This window comes from Poecile atricapillus, chromosome W (genome assembly GCF_030490865.1).
Source record: "Poecile atricapillus isolate bPoeAtr1 chromosome W, bPoeAtr1.hap1, whole genome shotgun sequence".
Taxonomy (NCBI): domain Eukaryota; kingdom Metazoa; phylum Chordata; class Aves; order Passeriformes; family Paridae; genus Poecile; species Poecile atricapillus.
Window position 1 is genome coordinate 90558728 of NC_081288.1, and position 17656 is coordinate 90576383.

At 40.8% G+C, this 17656-nt stretch overlaps 1 protein-coding gene across 1 annotated transcript in view; it reads left to right on the forward strand.

Moving 5' to 3' along the window:
• The window catches only part of LOC131592114 (secretory carrier-associated membrane protein 1-like), an 86906-nt gene that overhangs the window by 53527 nt on the left and 15723 nt on the right, over positions 1 to 17656 (forward strand). Inside the window, exons 3-5 of the mRNA XM_058863391.1 lie at positions 3825 to 3978; positions 11674 to 11781; positions 14241 to 14358. Of these exons, the coding sequence (XP_058719374.1) occupies positions 3825 to 3978; positions 11674 to 11781; positions 14241 to 14358 (380 nt within the window). The remainder of the gene's footprint in view (positions 1 to 3824; positions 3979 to 11673; positions 11782 to 14240; positions 14359 to 17656) is intronic.

The following is a 17656-nucleotide window of genomic DNA, read 5'->3' on the forward strand; positions in this document are numbered from 1 at the left end:
TTGTCTCTGTTGTCATGTGAACAAGGGAATAGTGGGTAGATAAGAGATGAAAAGGTTTTTCTGGAAGTTTATTCTGGTGTTCTTATTATTGTAGTTTGTCAGTAAACTTTCTTTATTCCTTTTATGTTTTGTGCCTGTTTTGCTCTTGTTCTAATCTATATCTCACAGCAAGAAATAAGTAATCTTTTTTTAGTTACTAGTTTAAAACCACGACACCCTTGGACCTGATGCTGACACATTCTACGCAAAGAAGAACTTGAGACTGACTCTTTGTTCAGCAGATTCTGTTTTCCTTTCTCATGATAGACTAGTCACCCCTCGTGACTTCATGCAGGAACAGTTGGATCACTTTGCTCTGGAGCTTCGACCAGTCCCTGGGACATTCCTGTTTTCTGTATCAAGAAGTCGACTGGGAAATGGCGGTTGCTACAATACCTCCAGAAAGTTCATGCTATGATGGAAAGCATGGGGATGTTGCAGGCTAGCATGCCTTCACCTGCCATGCTTCCTGCTGATTGGCTAGTCCTCATCATGGATCTGAAGGATTGTTTCTTTACAATTCCTTTGCATCCCGATGACAGACTGAAATTTGCCTTTCTGGTGCCAGCTATCATTAATGCTGAGCCCACACAGAGATATCAATGGAGATTTTGCCATAAGGCTTGTGAAAATTTGCCGGCATTTGCCGATGATATGGGGCTCTAGCCCTCTCTGGAGTTTGCGAGCAGTTTCCTGCTGCTCATCTCTACAACCTCCCTGAAATTATTTGAGGGTCAAAATAATTTTTCGGACGAACAGTCCCGCATCAGGAGGTGCAATTATTTTTTTTGCATTCAGTGCAGACACTGCATGAATGATGTCCAGATATTAATGGACTTTTACATGGTTGTGTCCTTATATGGGACTGACCACGACACAACTGTCTCCCTTGTTTGGTCTATTAAAGGGGGACTCTGATTTAAAGTCACCTCTGACACTGACCCCAGAGACACAGTAGATGCTGGAGGAGGTTCTGTGAGCAGTTTCTGCTCATCAAGTTTATCACATTGATATTTCCATTCATGTCGCTGTTTTTTTGTTTGTTTTTTTTTGGAGAGTCATGAGGTTGGATCAGCCCAGTTGGTGGAATTATGGGCTACTCTCATAGCATTTCAGAAGTTCTCCCAGGCACCTTTCAATTTGGCCTTGGATTCTGCCTCTGTGACCAAATTGAGACCCATGCACAAGCAGGTGTTGATGTTGGACATTTGTTTCATTTATTTTTTGGGGTTTCTGTTGTTTTTCTGGTTTGTTTGTTTGTTTGTTTGTTTTTGTAATAATGAAAGGGTGAGATATCACCCTGAAATTACAGCCTTCTGATTGTATGGAGTATTGTATTTTCCTATTATTTATCCTTTTGATTGTTTATAATGTTGCTAGTTTCTTTGTTCATTTTTCTTTTTCCTTTTCTTTTTGTTTAAACCAAAAAGAGTGAGATGTCACCCTGAAAACTCAGCTTCTGAGCTTGCTGACATGGTTTTCTAAAGACTTTCCCAGGACAGTAACTCTAAGCATAGATATGTGTACATTCTTTCTGTTACACGTCTTGTGATGGACATCTCTCATGGCCAGTGCAGTGGGAAAGTGTTATCCTGACCATCCAATCCCTGGCCGTGGTCAGAAACCTATAAATCCTGGGAGGAAAAATAAACTTTCTCTTCCTTTCACCACACCTCGAGCTGTGTCCGTGTGATCTATTCATCTTCAGCAGCAACAATCAGAGGGATGGGACACCTGCTTATTGCAGGGGGGTTGGATTCGATGATCTTTAGAAGTCCATTCTAACCCAAATCATTCTATGATTCTTCTGTTAACCTTAACTTCCAGTGGAATAACTAGAATGTTTATCTGGCGATAAATAATAAATCATTCCTATAAGGAGCTGCTTGTGCACTCTCATTCATAAATACTCTATTTTATCTTGGTCTACAAGGATAGAAACTGTCCTCTGATATAGCAAAATCACTTCTCAATCACTGGTTATTGCTGAACAAAGACAGAAATTCATGTTAATCTTCTAAGTCTGGCAGAAATAACTTTTGTGCCTGTTATGATCCAGTTATGAAAGTTCTTAGAAATGCCTCTGCCCAAATTAAGGTGCAAATGAGACCATATGCCAGTGTCAATAGTATGGGTTTTATTTGATAGTAAAAATGAGAGAGAGAGAGAGAGAGAAAGAAATAGAAAATAGGGGGGGGACAGAAAGAGAGTGACAGAGAGAATAAGGAAAATACCACCATTTGTGGATCCCAATGATGTTCTGTTGATCCTCACCAGCTGGTCTTCTTGGTGGTGAAGGTCCCCCCAAATAGCATAAAATCTGATGGGCTAATATATGCTCAGGCCAGGTAGGAAAACCCAGGCATCTCCCTGTGGGGTGGGGAGTTTGCCATTGTCTCTTACAATAGACTCCAGGTTTGTTGCATCACATGCAGTCCTGTGTTGCAAGGCTTCAGGAATTACTCTGGGGGGCACTTTGGGGGGTCTTTGATGGATTATGACACCCTCTCAGCTGCCTCTCATGTGAATGCCCCATGGATGTGTCCTGTGGGGTTGGGGATTCCAAAGCTGGGCCAGTTTGTGTAGGGGAGGATGGGTGTTCACTGCCTCTGACCAGAGGTTACACCTAAAACCTCCTCCACCCACCTTATTTTGGGGGGGGGGAGTCTGTGTAAACCTGGCTTCTGTGGGCTGTGGTCTCCCCCACCCCAAACTCAGCCAGGGAAGAATTTCTGCTGTGTTTTGCTTTCATGTAGATGCATTCTTCTCCCTCAGCCTTTTTTTTTTTCCCTAGAATTGAGGTAGTTAAACAATAGTGTGTGCTCTTTATCTTATTTAGGTGACTTAATTTACAGTCCAAAGTTCTTCAGGGAGGCTTCTGTGGTTGTAGCTTCTTTATACAGTTTTTGCTATAATGGGCAAAACTTCATAACAATGTTTAAGGCATAAACCATTTCCGTCCCTGACAGTGCCAGATAGCATGAAAATAGTAGTTGTAATGTTGTTTACTACTGTTATATCTTTTTTTGTTCCAAGAGGTAAATATATTTGAAATAAACTGTGAGCTTGTAATGCCAATGCATTTTCTTTAGTAGAAATTCAGTAGTTAACCTGTAACAAGGTCTGCCAATGCAAAAATGTCAGTATTAAGAGCTGAGAACCAAAAAGGCAGATGTTTAGGACCAATATTATAAGAAATATTTGAGTATTCAATATGTATTAAAGGATCTAGAATAGCTTCTTACAGATCTCGTTTTACTGAGAAGCATTTTTACTTTGCTGATTTTTTTGCTCTATTACATGTAAGACAAAGAGTTTTTCATTAAAAGGGGAGGGTTTGTTGGAAAATTTTTCTTTTGTATTGCAATATTAAGGCTGACAGTGCTGTACTCATTTATTTGCCTGATTGTAAGATAAAATAAATAACTAGCATGTTTTAAAAAGTACATATATCCAGTAATTACTGTAGAAGTAGCAGTTATTGCAGCTGTAGAAGCCTTTATTTCATAATTTTAGGTTTGAAAATATTTTGACTGTTTTTTTTCCTTGCTATACACCTGATATTACTTGAATTTTCATGTTCACTACTTTCAGTTGTGAATGTTTACTTTAACCTGAAACTTACAAAACTATAAAAATCAGCACATTACTGAGAGAGGATATTGATTTATTGTCAGCACATTTATGTTTTGTTTTAAAATGCACAGTTTAAGTATTACTTTAACAATTGTAATAATTTATTATATGAAAATAATTAAGATTTTTCATTGCTTTTGCTTCTACAGTCCATACAGTGACACTGTTTCTTAATATCTTTGGATGTTTCGCTTGGTTTTACATTGATGCTACACGAGGGGTTGATTTTGGATTGAGTAGTCTCTGGTTCTTGCTTTTTACCCCTTGTTCCTTTGTCTGCTGGTACAGACCACGTTATGGAGCTTTCAGATAAGAACTTCAGGTTGACTTAAAATCCTTTAAAAAATACTTCATTTGTTGAAATGCATTAACATTACAGAATTTGTTTGTTTATCATTAAGATAATCTTTCAATGTAATTTCATTAGAAATAAGTAGAACAATTACCATTAATTCAATTGCTGTATCTGAAATGCTGATGGGAATAGTTAGGAATATCATAGAATATACTTTAAAATATTTTAAAACCATTAACTCCTGAGAGCACTGAAGGTCCAGGAGTGAATCTGAAATGCTTGTACATCAATTCACATAGTATGACAAAAAAGCAAGGTTAACTGGAAGCATCAGCTCCCAGAGCTGTGATATCATTGGTATTAGTGGGACTTGGTGGAATGAGTCCCACGACCAGGCTGCTGGAGTGGAGAGCTACAGGCTGTTCAGGAGGGATAAGCAGAGCAGGTCAAGTGGAGTTGCATTGTATGTAAGGGAAAGGTTTGATTGTACAGCCCTTAGTGTTAGGGATGATGTGGTTGAGAGCCTCTGGGTTAGAATTAGGGAGATGGAAAACAAAGGAGATGATGTAGTGGGTGTCTACTACCAATTGCCTAGCCAGGATGATGGCAGTGATGAGTTATTCTATAGGCAATGAGGAGAAATCTCTGTATTGGTAGCCCTTGTCCTTATGGGGAGATTTCAACTTCCCAGTCGTCAACTGGGAATACCATATTGCTGTGACAAGCATGGGAAATTCCTGTAGTTTGTGAAAGAACTTTTTAACAAAAGGACTCAGGGACCCCACCAGGAAAGATGCCCTCCTAGACTTGTTTGTGAATAGAGGACTTATGGGAGATGTGATGGTTGGTGATTGTCTTGGCCACAGTGACCATGAAATGGTTGAGTTTAAAATTTTCAATGTAATGAGAAAAAAGGTCAACAGACTTCTAAGCTATTCAGGGAGCTACCTAGCAGAGTACTCTGATTTTGAGGGCTTATGAGTCCACAAGTGTTGGTCAGTTTTTAAGAACCACCTTTAAAAGTGCAGGAGCAGACAATTCCAGTGTCAAAAGCCAAGCAAGTGAAGCAGAACAGGGAACTCAAGAGGAAAAATAAATTGTATGATCTCTGGAAAAAAGGTCAGACTTAGCAGAAAAATTACCTAGTCATGGTTCTCATAGAGGAAGAGGACATGAAATGCCAAAGCTGAGCTAGAATTGAAACTAGGCAGTGTTTTGTCAGACAAGAAGGGCTTTTTTAAGTACCCAAATAACAAGAGGAGGGCTAAAGAAAACATTGGACTGCTATTTGATGATGATGGTCACTTGAATAATAGGGATAAAAAAAAAAAGCAGAGGCATAAAATGCTTTTATTGTCTTATTCTTTAATAATACTGTCAGAAGACTGTGAGCGTGGTAACAGTAACTTTCCATTTGTGAACAATTAAATTGTGAGTGACCAGTTGTATCAGGTGAATGTTCACAAGTCTGCAAGACCTGATGGGGCCTGTGGGGCTCTGATCCAGGTTATTGAAGGAGCTAGGAGATGTTATGGCAGGATCCCTCTCAATAATCTACCAAAAATCTTGGGAGTCTGGGGAGGTCCCTACTGACTGGAAGCTAGGCAATGCTATTCCAATTTGCAAAAACGGCATGAGAGAAGACCCAGGGAGCTACAGATTATGGATGCTAACTCTGAAACAGAGAGCACAGTGCCTGTGGAGATTGCAGGCCACATAGCTTTCTCAGTCTTGCCTGAGAAAGTGGCCTGGGAAATCATAGGGAGGAATTAAAACAATCCTCAGAGACAGAAAACAGCCTTGCAGGTGCTGTTTGTCTGTTCCTTGTTTTCTTGCAAAAGAAGGTTGAGGGGTGATGTACCCCACTGACCAATGATGGTGATGTGCTAGTTTACTAGCCAATAAGAGTTTCTCTTCTGTACTTTCTACGTATCGGTCTATAAAAAAGATCTGAAGCAATAAACTGAGAGAAATTCTCCTGCTCGACTCCCAAGAGAGTCTGTGTCGTTCTTCCAGCCGTTCCTAATAGAGCGACATCTGGTGACTGCTGACGTGATGTGCATCTAGTGACCCCCGAGGTTCGGTGCAACCAGCGGTCAACGAACCAGCTGCTTCCCCCACAGAGGGGTGAGTGAGAATCTCCCGGGCTCTCCTGGAGGAAGCTGGTTTTTTAGACCAACGGGATAGTGGAGCCCTGCCTGTGAGCGGGCTTGGAACAGCTTATCTTGACGAAGCAGAGCTTAAAGTCCCGGGTTAAGCCACTGCATCTGCATCATTGCATTCGCGGGCCGTCAAGATAGACGGTTCTCACAATGAAGAACTGCAATTCAACTAATGATCAGCTTGTCTTCTCTGCGTGGCAGGACGCCTTGCCGCGCATGGGACTCGATATTTCTGAAGAAGCTATGCGCGCTTTGTTCCAGTGGGTAAAAGCGCAAGGTTTTACTGTGATTCTTGATAATGCTTTCAACCTCGAGATTTGGCTGTCAGTGGGAGACCGCTTATGGTCTGAGTTAGCTGCAGGAGATACCGGCGTGTGCAGCTTGGCAGCCACCTGGGGCGTGCTCTTTAAAGCGCTGGAGCAGTGCCAGTCTAAAGACAGTGATACCGAGATAGAAGATTCAGCTGCCGGGGGTGCCTCTTTTGTACACCATGAGAGACTGGGGGGTGAGACCGAGAACCCGTCACCCGCGGAGTTAGGCGCCCAAGTTTCGCCAACAGAGAGGCGGCAGGGGAACGGAGACCGCCCGTCCCCGCCCGCACCCTCTGCAGCGCCTTCTCCGGCGCCGCGAGCACCACCGCGAGCAGCCGCGGGGGGCCCTTTCTCTAGCCCCCCCGTGCCCTCTGCGTTCCTTTCTTCTGTGCCACAAGGGACAGCACGGACGCGTCCATCTGCGAGACCCGCCAGTGCGGCGAGGAGAGATCAGCTTTCAGCCCCCCCGCGTCCAGCTGTGGAACCCGCGCATGCGCGAACCTCACTGGGACACCCATCGCAACAGCCCTCATCAGAGGTGTCCCCTCCAGCCTCCGCACTGCCTCTGCACAGCCCCCTGACGGCAGCGACACTGCCCACCATGGCGGAGGCAGGCATGGTTCCTTCCCTCCATGCCCAGCCCAGTGCGGCAAACGGAGCCACAAGCGAAGCTGCTGCCCACGCCGGCTACTGCAACTTTGTTGCCAGGGCAACCACAGCAGCTGAGCAAAAGCTTCACTGAGCAACAACACCAACAACTTTACAACAGAGCCAGCTTTACGCCGAACATGCAAACTTCATACCGCTCAGCAAAACAGCTGCAAAACCCGACAAACAACAGCAGCCTGATCCTGATGAAGCAACCATCTCTACACTGCAAATAGCTTCCCTAGTTACTTCACTGATTGCAGAGAGTCGGGAAGCTTTTAACCACAACCATGTGAACTCTACAATGATCAACAAAAAAAAAAAAAAGAAAAAAAAGGGATCAAAGCATTGTGAATTGCATTGTTGATTGATCTGTAAAAAGTTTATAGATTTTGCATAGTAGAATTGAGTAGTCTGGGTTTGGATCTGAGTGTTCTTGAATTTTGTCACTTTAGTATTCTTTTAAATTTCCCTGTTGACAAGTTAGACTGTCAGTTTGAGCAGACTAACGATGTTTTATTTGCTGTGTGTGTTAGTTCACTAAACTAGTTGTATTAGAGTCAACCATCAAATCCTTGCAAAGAAAACAATCCTTAAACATCAAAAACATAAGCCAAAATTCTAAATCAGTGTCCATTCCAAGCTCTGTTGAAAGAAACCTCTTGTGCTGTGTTTGTTCTCTTTCCTGCAAGAGCCCAGCAGGAGATTACAAACACTGCTTTTTTATTTTAAAACAAAAAGGGGGAATTATGGATGCTAACTCTGAAACAAAGAGCACAGTGCCTGTGGAGATTGCAGGCCACATAGCTTTCTCAGTCTTGCCTGAGAAAGTGGCCTGGGAAATCATAGGGAGGAATTAAAACAATCCTCAGAGACAGAAAACAGCCTTGCAGGTGCTGTTTGTCTGTTCCTTGTTTTCTTGCAAGAGAAGGTTGAGGGGTGGTGTACCCCACTGACCAATGATGGTGATGTGTTAGTTTACTAACCAATAAGAGTTTCTTTTCTGTACTTTTCATGTATTGGTCTATAAAAAAGACCTAAAGTAATAAACTGAGTGAAATTCTCCTGATCGACTCCCGAGAGAGTCTGTGTCATTCTTCTCGCCGTTCCTAATAGAGCGACAACAGATGTGTTGTTAGTCTAGCCTCAGTACCTGTAAAAATGATGGAGATTATACTGGGTGCTATTGAAAGGCATTTAAAGAACAATGCAATCATCAGGCACAGTCAATGTGGCTTCACAAAGGGAAAGTCCTGTTTAACTAATTTGATATCTTTCTATGATAAATGTCACTTGCCTAGTGGATGAAAGGAAGGCAATGGATGTAGTTTTTCTCGATTTTAGTAAGGCTATTGATACTGTCCCTCACAGCATCCTTCTGGACAAGTTGTCCAACTGTGGGATGAGTAGGTTCATGGTGTGCTGGGTGAAGAACTGATGGATGGGCAGAGCTCAGAGGTTGGTTTTGAATGGAGCTACATCTGCCTGGTGACTATTCACTAGCAGTATTCCTCAGGGTTCAATTCTAAAGCCAGTCAGTCCTGTTCAATATTTTTATCAATGATCTGGATGCAAGAGTTGAATGCACCATTAGCAAGTTTGCTGATGATACCAAACTGAGAGGTGCTGTTGGCTCTCTTGAGGGACAATAGGCCTTGCAGAGGGGTCTAGATAGGTTGGAGCACCGGGAAACCATCAGTGGCATGAAATTTAACAAGTCCAAGCATCAGATCCTGTACCTGTGACAGTCATGCTGGGCATAAATATAGATTGGGAGAGGAGTGTCTGGAAAGCAGCCCTGCAGAAAACGATCTGGAAGTGCTGGTCAGCAAGCAGGCTCAATATAAGGCAGCAGTGAGCCCTGGAAGCCAAGAGGATAAACCCTATCCTGGGGGGCATCAAACACTAAAACCAGTTGGTCAAAAGAGGCGATGATCCTGCTGTATTCAGTGCTGGTGTGGCCTCACCTTGAGTACTGTGTGCAGTTGTGGGCCCCACAACTTAAGGATGTGGAAGTCCTTGAATGCATCCAGAGAAGGGGAACCAAGCTGGTGAAAGGGCTGGAAGGAATGTCCTGTGAGGAGCAGCTGAGGACACTGGGTTTGTCTAGTTTGGAAAAAAGGAATCTGAGGGGTGACCTCATGGCTCTCTACAGCTTCATGGGGGGGAAGTGGAGACGGAGGTGCTGAGCTCTTCTCCCTGGGATCCAGTGACAGGATGCATGGGAGTGGTTCAAAGCTGAGGCAGGGTAGGTTGAGACTTGACAGTAGGAAGCATTTCTTTACTGAGAGGGTGGTGAGACACTGGAACAGGCTTCCTAGAGAGGTGGTCGACGCCCCAAGCCTGTCAGTGTTCAAGAGGCATTTGGACAATGCCCTTAATAACATGCTTTAACTTTTGGTCAGCCCTGAAGTGGTCAGGCAGTTGGACTGGATGATCATTGTAGGTCTCTCCCAACTGAAAATATTCTGTTTGATTCTATTTATAGTTTCTGCCATTGCCATAGTATTTGTAGGAAATATTTAATCTTGTATTGCCCTGATAAGTTTTAAGGAAAATTCTCATTAAATCTGTATCCCTTCATGGGCAGGTTAATAGTTAAGGGTGTATTTAATATTTGGCTTCCTGAATGAACTTCATAAAACTCTAGACTTAAAAAATCTTATCTTGCTAAGTGACCTGTAGTATCTGTAATTGAAGTAGGCAGATATTCTTAAAAATGAGTAGATCAGGTATGTATTGATTAAATTCCAGTATTTTTCCTAGTTTTTTAGCAGTCTGGATTTTGAAGAACTACAAGCTTGACAGGTGGTTTCTTAGTCTTGAAAAATAGAATGGTTAGTTTGAATTCAAAATTTAACTTTTTTTTTTTTTTTGGTGAAAATCAGCATGTAGAGATTCTAAATTCCCCATACTCTTGGAGTATTTTTTTTTAAATTTCTTTTTCAGGTTGAAATGAATCGTGATGTTCTCAGTTTAAATGCACTAATTTTTTTAGAGATAGACTGATAGCCATAAATTGCAGTTGAGCATAACCTTTAGACTAAAAGATGTTTCTTTTTGCTAGCCAAGAAGATATTGCTGTACTTACACATCTTTGAGTAATCATATAGTCTAACTTGCATTTGCTTGTACACTAAATTCTTACAGTCTTAAGTTTAAAAAATGAGAAGAGTATTTTTAATTTACTAGTCTAACTTTTGTTGATGACTTTGGTTACAATGTGGGTACAAAATGAGATAAATTAAAAATACAGAGAGTTGCCAGTATTTTAAAATTATAGTATTTCATTTTCATCATAAATATTGCATGTTCTCTCTTAGTAGCGTTTTTTTATGTGAAATTATTATTCCTGATTTGGTGGAGTTCAGTGTCATGTTATTTTTCAGGGTTTTAGATTTAGTAAATCCTTAGCATTTCTTAGTGAATATTTATTGTTTGGAAAACGAAAATTACTACTTGCATATTTAATTTTCAATCATCTGTTCAGCTGAAATAGGGCGAACTTGTTGAATAAACAGAAAATAAAAAAATCCCTTCTGCAGAAATACCTATTACTGGCAAATTCTTGTTCAGTCACTTAAGTAATCTTTAGTTCCTTTAGAAATTGGTAGAAAGCATATCATGCAGTCATTATTTTTCATAGTAATACACTGAGGTATTTGAGATTCTGCCTGTATGTTTATATTTGGGGATTTTTTACAGGCTTTTTGTCAGGCTAACATTTTAGTAATTTAAACAGCAAACATATCTTGTATATTTTGTTTTTAAACAGCAACTGCTTCAGTATTCTGATTCACATTGTATTTCAGTAATTCCATATTAGTATTTATTGCTTCTTAAAAGTAAAATATTTTCTTCCCATCATGATAGCACTGTTGCAGTCCGCAACTTCAGGATCTCGTCCAGAGAAGCAGCAGGATTCTGGGGACCAGCATGGAACACCAACGAGCCGGGGTCCCAGTTCATGAAACCATTTATTCAGCATGGGAACAAACTCAGGTCCAGAACAGAGAGCAACGAACAGAGGCCGAACAGGGGTTTTTGAGGGACAGAACTTTTGAGGGTGGAGTTCAGGGTCAGGGACCAGTAGAAACACAGCAAGGGAGAAACCCCCCAGGGACTCAAACCCAATCAGAACACCTGGGCCGTCCTTCACAAGGGGTTTGGGGTGGGACAATGTAACTCTGTCTCCCCTGAGGCACGTCGACACATAGCACTGTGAACTTCAGTATAAAAGTAGAGTGGACTTCTGTTCTTTATGCATTGTAGCACAATTTGTATGTTTAGTCTAAGAGGCCCTGCTGTGTGCTGAATGGAACACTAAGGAATAGTATGTTGTTGTTATTCTCACATCTGTGAGAGATGCAAATGGTAAAAGTACTATATTAAAGAAGTAGCAACATCTCTTATAAATAAACACTCTACAAAACCACAGAATTACTGGTATTTCAACTCACCATCAATAAAATATAAAAGCACTTTTCCTTTAGTTAATGTAGAAAAAAATTTAGATTGCTATTACAATATTTGTAAAAAGTAATAAATTTCCTGTCTGCTTTAATTCCCCCCACCCCTCCCTTTTCAGGAGTGACAATTCATTCAGGTTCTTTGTGTTCTTCTTTGTATATATCTGTCACTTTGCTGTTCATGTACTTCAAGCTGCAGGATTTCAAAAATGGGGAAACTGGTGAGTATTCTGTTTTCTTTAGCATTGTACTGTCTGTAAGACAAACACTCATATTTGATATAGCAACTGCAAACCAGTCCATGTTTTTAAAAGAAAAAATAATCTTCTGTTCATTGGAATTCTTACATTTAGCACTCAAGAAAGCATTTTTGGAGTGTTCTTAGCTAGAAAAAGTATGTGAAACATATCCCAAGAGTGTGAGATACTTCTGTTATTAGACTGGTCAAAATTTTGTCTTTCAATGTACGCCACTGTCATGGTTTAACCCCAGCCAGCCCTCAAGGCCCCCACAGCTGCTTGCTCACTCCCCCACCAGTGGGATCAGGGAGAGTATCAGAAGGGTAAAAGCTATAAAACTCCTAGGTTGAGATAAAGACAGTTTATCAGGCAAAGCAAAAGCCACACACACAAGCAAAACAAACCAAGGAATTAATGTACTGCTTCCCATGGACAGGCAGGTATTCAGCCATCTCCAGGAGAGCAGGGCCCCATCACACATAATGGTTACTTGGGAAGACAAATGCCATCTCTCCAAACTTCCCTTCCTCCTTCTTCCCCCCACTTCATATACTGAGCATGATGTCACATGGTCTAGAATATCCCTTTGGTCAGTTGGAGTCATCTGTCCCAGCTGTGTCTCCTCCCACACATCCCCAGCCTCCTCGATAGCTTGGCAGTATGAAAAGCAGCAAAGTCCTTGGCTCTGTGCAAGCCTTGCTCAGCAATAACAAAGACATCTCTATATTATCAACATAGTGTTCAGCACAAATCCAAAACACAGTCCCATACCAGCCACTGGGTAGAAAATGAATTCTACCCCAGCCAAAACCAGCTCAGCCACTTTATACTGCTCTTTTATATATTACCTCTCCTCTTTTAGTGGTGTGTGGAGAACTTATTTGCTCCATATTTAGGATAAAGAAATAAGCAAAACTTAGAAAAAATGATAATAATTTAGGCTGTAATAATTTACTGTTTGAATATTATTTTGTATAATTTGTTATTTCTAATGATATTAATATACTTACTAATAAAATTTATTGCTAAAATTGGAAGAATTAATCAACAATGTATTTGGGTGAATATAGTGCTATATCTTTGATATGATTTGAAAAGCTCATTTGTCCAAGTCAGCTTTTTATTCGGTAATAGTTGATTTTTCATGTTGATGCTTATAAATGTATAAGCTTTTACTTGAACTTTTAATGTAGATATAGCTTTATTTGAAGCTTCAAGGTCTAATATTAAGATTTTGCAAAGAAAAGCTATTGGGAATCACTCACCCTTCTTGGAAAAAAACAAAACAAAAGAACGAACTTGAATTAACAAAAAGCATGGTTGTAGTAGCCAGCTGATAACATGGAGAGCTATAACTGGCAATAATGTACCTGGGTAATGACATTTCTGTGTATCAGTGGTTTTCTGCTAACCTCCAAATGTACTTAAGGCAGAAATAAACATCATTGCTTTAGAACTGGAGTATAAGGGAAAATCCTGGTTTATTATTTTTGCTCTCAAAGCTACTGTTTTGCTTTTTCATAGGTACCTTGATTGACATGAACAAAGTAAAAAAGTGATTCTAGAGAATGAACTCTCCAAGTATGACGTGTACTTTTAAGGATACTTGGGGAAGTGGTATGAAAAATAGCCTGATCATCATCAGATGATAATTGCAGTTTTGATTTTGGAGTTCTGTGCTAGAGTCCAGTTGAACATAGGGGATATCAAAGCAATTTGAAACAAATAGAAGGAAGTTTTAAGGTTGTTTGGGTTTACATAGATTTTTTGCTCTTTTTGGTGAAAGAATCTTTTCTATCTTAATGTGCTATTTTTATTAGGGCAACTTGCTCTTTGTGACTTCAAGTTTATGTTGATGTTTCAAATTTAAAGAAAGGGGAAATATTTGAAGTAATACTGATATAGCAATCTGTTCTCTTAATTAATCTGACACTATCTACTTAAAAAAAAATATTAATCACAGTTGAGAAAGCATCACTGTGTGGTTACAACAAAATTAATTTTCCCATATAAGAGCTCTGTGTGTGTGCCATATTTTTGTTTTCTTTTTTAAGAAGTTAGAAGCTATCTTTTTAAGGATGTTTTCTCTTCCAAAAAGTCATGTAGTCTTAAATTATTCTGAAATGACAGTATGAACAAAAAAAAAAAAAAACAAAAATGATGAGCAATTCTAATGTCTCTTAATTTCTTCACAGCTGTCCTGAAGGATGATCATCTTGCTAAAATTTTCCTTATAGTCTCACTGCATGCATTGGGAAAAATGGCAACTAAGCTGTTAAAGCTTATCAAACAGAAATATGCTCATATATAATTTTCATGAGCTTTTCTTAACAAATATTCAGTTAATCAGAACCAGGATGTTATAAAACTTTCTTTGATGTGGATAACTATGGTTGAATGGTTCATGTGCTGTGCTAGTCAAGTTCATCTTTTTCCTTCAGTGGGTGGATTTTGTCTCTCACTAGTCTTATTAAGAGCATCCCTGTTGGCATTATGATGACAATCATAGCTGCACTTTTCACAGCATCTGCAGCTATTTCATTAGTTATGATTAAAAAGGTAAGTTACTTATTCTCTCTTCTGTTTTCTATGTTCTGGAATTTGCTTTCCTGCTTGAGAGGTACTCTCTTACAAAGTAATGGGGATTAAATTATATTCTTGGGCATGTGGCTGTCCCTTACCTTTTAACAACCATACTTCAGTAGTACTTTTTTGCTTATACTGTCATGGAGTTATGAAATGCTGTTTTTACAGTGCACTTATTTCTGCAAACTAAAATGGGGAAGGATAGCTTTGAATAAGAGAAGCTAGGAGGTGAACCCACAGTGAAAGGGTAGGTGAATGCACTGGACACTAAGGTGTAGGACCTGTAGATGCAAGGTTGCAATTTTCAAATCTGTGGTGATTTATCAGGCTGATTGAAGCATGGTTCAAATGATTACTAAGTTTCAGCTCTTGTAAAAATAATTTCCCATTAAAATCAATAGAAGAGTGAGATGCCTAGCACCTTGGAAAAGCATTTTTATCTCTGCTTGGATTATTTTAAGATTTTGCTGTCAATTAATGAATGCATAGCATGAAACCTCAAAGATGCTGTTCTCCCTCAGTTCCTTTTTGTGAATTTCCATCCAGAAGGTCTAAGTTTAGAGAATAATGTGCTAGTAAGATTTTTATGTTGTTTCAATTAAATGTAACTGATAATTCTGCTGCTGCTGTGCTGGTAATTCTAATAATTCAACTGCAGTTACAGTTCCACTTAAAGGTCTTTGTATACCCAAACTCTACTGGCCTATTTACAGTAAGGTAGAAAGTTCCTTTCTCCTCGTTTGTTTTTTGCATAAATACTCAGGTATAGGACAAAGAAACAAATGAGAAATATGTATGGTGAGAATTTTTTTTTACACTATTTCTACCACATAAATCTGGATTATTTTCATTCTTTTCAAAAAACATGTATACTCATATATGATCTGGTGACATTTTGTCACGATCCACAAGGTGGGATTCATGATGTGGTTCTTTTATTCGATCTTAGAGTACAAAAGATTATCAGCAAACCAGGGGCTTAAACAGCAAAACACACTTTATTGAGTGCTCATCAGAACTAGTATGCGATAGAGGGAAAAGAGGAGAAAGCAAAGCATAAGAAAAAGACAATAAGGGGATTATAGCTACCAATGTTAAAGTCCCCCAGCCGTCCATCGATGCAGAGTCTTCTGTCCGTTGGGGAGATCTCAAAGGAAGGTAAGTTTGTGTCGCTCTATTAGGAACGGCTGGGAAGAGACGACACAGACTCTCATGGAGTCGGACAGGAGAATTTTTTCTAGTTTATTGCTTCAGGTCTCTTTATAGACCGATACGTGGAAAGTACAGAAAGGAAACTCTTATTGGTTAGTAAACGACTACATCACCATCATTGGTCAGTGGGGCTCACCACCCCCCTGACTTTCTCCTGCAAAAAAAACAAGGGATAGAAAACAACACCTGCAAGGTTGTTTTCTGTTCCTGAGGATTGTTTTAATTCTTTCTCATGTTTTTCCCAGACTACTTTCTCAGGCAAGACTGAGGAGCTATGCGGCCTGTAATTTCTACAGGCTCTCTGTTTCAAAGTTAGAGTCCACAAGTTTGGGGTGTAATTTAATAGTCTTTTAGAAAGTGAGGGGCACAGGGCAAAAAACAGAGATTGATGATCATTGTGATGAATTCCATTGTGAAGGGGGCGGGTGTATGGTACAGAGCAAACCACATCTTGCAAGCCTTTGCTCACTAGCAGGAGCAAGGGCAGTGTACTGTGCAACCACCTGCAAACAACCACTTAGCAAACATCCACCTCAGCTAGGACTGAACCCCCATACCAAGTCCCTTGTGATATTCAGGGACTTAGTCTCTATTTTTGAGATGGTTGTGAGACAGATGAGAGAATCTTTGGGCCGTGTCTTACACATTTATAACAAAAAAAAGTTACATAAAGTTTCCTACTACGCTTATAAAATCATAGAATCATTAAAGTTGGAAAAGACCTCTAAGATCATCAAGTCCAACCATCAACCCAGCACCACCACCATGTTCACCACTAAACCATGTCCTCAAGTATCCACGTTTTTTGAACACTTTCAGGGCTAGTGACTACCACTTGCCTGGGCAGCTTTTTTCAATGCTTTACAACCCTTTCCATGAAGAAATTTTTCCTAATATCTAATCTAAACCTCTCCTGCTACAACTTGAGGCCATTTCCTCTTGTCTTATCCCTTGTTACTTGAGAGAAGAGATCAACTTCCACCTTGCTACAGCCTCATTTCAGGTAGTTGTAGAGAGCAATAAGGTCTTCCCTAAGCCTCCTTTTCTCCAGACCAAACACCCCCAGCCCCCTCAGATGCTACTCATAAGACTTGTGCTCCAGCCCCTTCGCCAGCTACATTACCCTTCTCTGGACACACTCCAGCATCTCAGTGTCTTTCTTGTATTGAGGGGCCCAAAACTGAACACAGGATTCAAGGTATGGCCTCAACAGTGCCAAGTACAGGGGGATGATTGTTTCCCTGCTCCTGCTTCCCACACTGTTTTTGATACAAGCCAGGATGCTGTTGGCCTCCTTGGCCACCTGGGCTCATGTTCAGCTGGCTGCCAACCAGTGGCCCCAGGGCCTTTTCTGCTGTGCAGCTTTCCAGCCGCTTTTCCCCAAGCCTGCAGGGCTGCAGGGGGTTGTTGTGGACCCAAGTGCAGGATCTAATGCTTGGCCTTGTTGAGTCTCATATATTTGGCCTCAGCCCATCAATCCAGCCTATCTAGATCCCTCTGTAGACACTTCCTACCCTCCAGCAGATCAACACTCCCACCCAACTTGGTGTCATCTGAAAACTTGCTTAGGGTGCACTCAGTCCCCTCATCCAGATTATCAATAAAAATATTAAACAGGACTGGCCCCAATACTGAGCCCCAGGGAACACCACTCATGACCAGCCACCAGCTGAATGTAACTCCATTCACCACCACTCTGGGCCTGGCCATCCAGACAGTTTTTTACTCAGTGAAGAGTGCAACCATCTGCACCACAGGAAATCAGTTTCTCCAGGGAGAATGCTGTGAGAAACAGCGTCAAAAGCTTTACTGAAGTCTAGGTAGATGACATCCACAGCCTTTCTGTCATTCACTAAGTGGGTTGCCTTGTTGTAGAAGGAGGTCTGGTTTGTCAAGCAGGAACTTCCTTTCCTAAACCCATGCTGGCTGGGCCTGATCCCCTGGCTGTCTTGCACTTGTCTCATGATGGGACTCAGGATGATCTGTTCCATGACTTTCCCTGGCACCAAGATCAGGTTGACAGGCCTGTAACATGCTGGATCCTCCTTCTGACCCATCT